Below are 4,159 nucleotides of genomic sequence, written 5' to 3'. Positions count from 1 at the left end.
GCACCAACCACTAAAGCCAGTGAGGCTGAAATAGAAGAATTCTACCAACTTCTTCCATTTGAAATTGATCAAACATGCAACCAAGATGTATTGATCATTACTGGCAATTGGAATGCAAAGGTTGGGAACAAAGAGGAAGGATCAGTGGTTGGAAAATGTGGCCTTCTTGATAGAAATGATGTTGGGGAATACAAGATAGATTTCTGCAAAACCAATGATTTGTTCATTTCAAATACCTTCTTTAGAAAGCATAAGTATACATATGAACCTCACCAGAAGGAATACATAGAAATCAAATTGACTACATCTGTGGAAAAAGAAGATGGAAAAGCTCCATATCATCAGTGAAAACAAGGCCAGAGGCAGACTGTGGAACAGACCATCAATTACTCACATGCAAATTCAAACTGAAGCTGAAGAAAATGAAAATAATTCCACGAGAGCCAAATATGACCTTGAATATATCCCACCTGAATTTAGGGATCATCTGAAGAACAGGTTTGATACATTAAACACTCAAGACCAAAATCCAGAAGAGTTGTGGGATGACATCAAGAACATCATATTGAAAGAAAGCAAAAAGTCATTGAGAAGACAAGTAAGGAAGAAAAGGTCAAAATGGATGTCAGACGAGACACTGAAACTTGCTCTCCAGCGTAGAGAAGAAAGGAGGAGGAGGTCCAAGAGCTGAACAGAAAATTTCAAAGCTCCATATAATCAAAAGCCTTCACGTAGTCAGAATATCTTTCTGATATTCTCTGCTTTCAGCCAAGATCCATTGGAAATCAGCAATGATATCCTTCATTCCATGTCCTCTTCTGAATCTGGTTTGAACCTCTGGAAGTTCTCTGTCAATGTATGCTTGCAGCCATTCCTGTATTACCTTTAGTAAAACTATACTAGCATGGGATATCAAAGATATTGTCCAATGAACTTCTTTTTACTCTTTTGGTGAGCATAAGAAATTAAATTTTAGGAGATCCTAGTTATTGATCTTCTGTTGTTCATGCATTTTTGGTTGTGTTTGATAATGTATTTATACAAAAAATTAGGACCATCTAGTTTTGTCCTTATGTTATTTTATAGGAACTTTATAGTTTTAGTTTTAGCATTTAGGTCTGTGATACATTTTGAGTAAATTTTTATGTATGGTGTGAGGTAAGTATTCTATTGCACTTTTTTGCAAATGGTTTTCCAGTTTTGCTAACATCCGTTATTAAAGAGACTCCATTTCTTCCCCCATCAAATTGATTTAACCCTTTATCAAAGACTAGTTATCCATAGATGTTTGGATTTACTACAGTTCCATTGGTCTTTATGTCTGTTGTTGTACTAGTACCAGGCTGTTTTGATTACTGTGGCTTTAAATTCTGAGACCAAGAAGTGTGAGGCCTCCTCCTTTTTTATTCTTCTTCAATATTGATTTAGCTAGTTGGAGTCTCTCCCCTTTCTATATAAAGTTGGTGATTATTAGAAGCATCTTTAAAATCCAAACACCTCTAGAAGGGTAATGGTGTCTGAAGATTTAATTGTATGTTCAATTTAAATTTGTTTTGGGGGTCCAAAAATTTTTTTTTTACAATGAATTCAAGATATAAGATAAAGCTGTTAAAACATTATTAGAATATCATTCTAGAGAGATAAAATGAATCAAACAAATATGAGTAAACCATGGGAATGAATACAATCACTGAGGTTAAGTATTAGATCTCATCTGAGTAAACCAGCAATCAAGCACCCATCTAAAAAAATAAGCAAAAGTGGTGCAGGTTATCAGTAAATCACTGGTGGTGGCTGTGTGCCATCAAATAGGTTCCGACTCATAGTGACCATGTATAGGACTTCCAAGACTGTAAATCTTTACAGAACTAGCAAGCCTCATCTTTTTCCTGAGGAGAGGCTAGTGGATTTGAGCTGCTGATCTTGTGGTTTGCAGCCCAATGCATAGCCCACTATGCCACCAGTAATATAATCAAATATGCTCATCTGATGGAGTGGGCACTCAAGATATTTGTGACTATAAATGATAAAAACAGTTGCCTTCAACTCATGGTGGCTTCCAATGACTGATTTTTTTTTTTTTTTTTTTAAGTAGATCACCAGGCCTTTATTCCAAGGCATTTCTGAGTGGACTCAAACTGCCAGTCTTTTGATTAGCAGTACACACAGTAGTAGTTTATACAATTGAGAGACTCCATAAATGGTAAGTACATAAATCAAATGAGGCTTTCCTGAAAGGCAGAGGCTGCTAAACTGGATGAAGCAGAGGAAGTGGGGTTAATGATGAGTCCTAAAAAAAGACATTAGCAGGGGAATTAAGTAAATCTGAGTTTGAACCCTGGCTCTGTCTTTATTAAGTATGTAAACTCAAACAAATTACTTCTCTTCATTGTCTCGTCTTTATCCTTCAACAGTGGGTCAAAATAGCATCTACCTTGTTACCTTGCTGGGAACAGTCTCATTGATGACATATGTATGCAGATAAATAAAAAATATTGCTACTAGGGTTCCAGTTTCAACATACACAGATTTAGTCCAAACAAAACATATGTAAACCTGTCTCTGTGATTGGCGGATGACTGCAGACAAGTTCTCTCAGTAATACACTTGTCTTAGCCTCCTCAGGATACCTTCAAAACAAAAAGTCCAATCAAAATAGTGGTTTCCTAGGGGATCTCCTGGGCTAGTTAAATTCAAGACAAAGTTTATCTTAGAAGGTCATGGCAACTGTTTTTTGTGATTCCAAAGAGGCAATCTTGATAGACTTTCTTGAAGGACTCAAGATCATGAAGGCTTATTAGGAAGAAGTTTTAAAAACAAAACAAAACAAAACCCCCCAGAAAACTGCAGTGGTGAGAAAAAGGCCAAGAAAGTTGTGATGAGGAATTGTCATAGTTCTTCAAGGGTAGCAAGGACTGCCCTATGAGAATTTCATTGGGAAACCTTACCTCATCTACTCTATAGCTTGATCTTGCCCCATCCAAACATCTTTTTGTTCCCCACTCTCAAAGAACATTAAGATGGAATACATCCCCTAAGGTTGCCCAAACTTCTATTTTGATGTGGTGTAACTCAGAGTACAAAATTATTCAGGGACAGGTTAGATGGAAACATTGCCTTTAGAAGTGTATAGACCTACATGGAGGATACGTTGAGAAACAATAGCTTCACATCTTGATGTTTTTGTTTAATAAAGGTTTCTATGATTTTAAATTATTCTCATACAGTGCTATGCACAGAGCCTAGCATACAGGAAATGCTTCATAAAAGTTAAAAGTTAGTGGCTGTCCTACTATTTTCACCACTTGTCTCTGGGAGTTGGGGCCATTCTAGATCAGTGGTATAATCTCTCTACAGAGAGGACTCCACTTTCCATGAACATGGTTCTAGATGATGGGTCTTAGAGCTTGGTGGAAATCTGTGGGAAACTGAGGGCAAATCGATTGTCTTGGCTCCTGGAGAAGTAGGGAAGAGGAGGTATTTCTGATGTAGGGTATAAAGGAAAAGTTGTATTAGTTGGATTTGTAGAAGGAATAATGGCTTTGACTCTGGAGCTATTGTTTGGGGAGGTAAGTAGCCAGGGACTGTGGGAAGCGTCCTATTCTGGCATCAAAGCCCTATAGCTGTATCCCCTTGGCCTTCTTGAATGCCCACCTGAGGAGCTTGCTTCTTCTTGCCCTGCCTCCGTTCCAGCCACTCCAGTACTCTAGTAAGATCAGATATGCGCCTCTCCTCCACCGATTTCCACATGGACTTGCGCTCGGTGGGCATCACATCCTTCAGATTCTCTGCCTTCTCAGACATGATGGAGTTCTGGTCTAGTCAGGGCTTGGGGGAGAGGGTGGCACTCTCTCACTGTCTTGATTGTTAGGTCTCTACTCACTGACTTAAGATGATGAAGAAGGTAGAGTGGCCTTCAGATGTGAACATAAAGGGCTGAGTTAGACAAAGCAGTTGGAATATTGACCTTAAAAGGTGAGGCTTGGGGTAGGGGCAGGAGGTGATTATGAGGTCACTGTCAAGCTTGTTGGCTGGCCTGGGGGTGAGAGTTGAGCTGGGTCATTGGTTATCACCTTTCCCCACGTGGCCACTGGCCCTCTTTAGGTACCATCTCTCACCTGGACTCTGCCACAGTCTTCTTATATCTTGCCACCTCCTG

The 4,159-nt window shown here is 39.0% G+C and overlaps 1 protein-coding gene across 1 annotated transcript in view; it reads right to left on the bottom strand.

The window, feature by feature from the left end:
• LOC102811464 (chromosome unknown open reading frame, human C16orf78) overlaps positions 1-3,804 on the bottom strand; it is a 56,810-nt gene extending 53,006 nt beyond the window's left edge. The window contains exon 1 of the mRNA XM_006874387.1: positions 3,655-3,804. Coding sequence (XP_006874449.1) covers positions 3,655-3,804 — 150 coding nt within the window. The remainder of the gene's footprint in view (positions 1-3,654) is intronic.
• Between the last annotated feature and the right edge of the window lie 355 nt (positions 3,805-4,159).

This window comes from Chrysochloris asiatica, unplaced genomic scaffold (assembly GCF_000296735.1).
Source record: "Chrysochloris asiatica unplaced genomic scaffold, ChrAsi1.0 scaffold00273, whole genome shotgun sequence".
Taxonomy (NCBI): Eukaryota; Metazoa; Chordata; class Mammalia; order Afrosoricida; family Chrysochloridae; genus Chrysochloris; species Chrysochloris asiatica.
The sequence above is the reverse complement of the archived record's forward strand: the minus strand, read 5'-3'. Positions and strand labels throughout refer to the sequence as shown.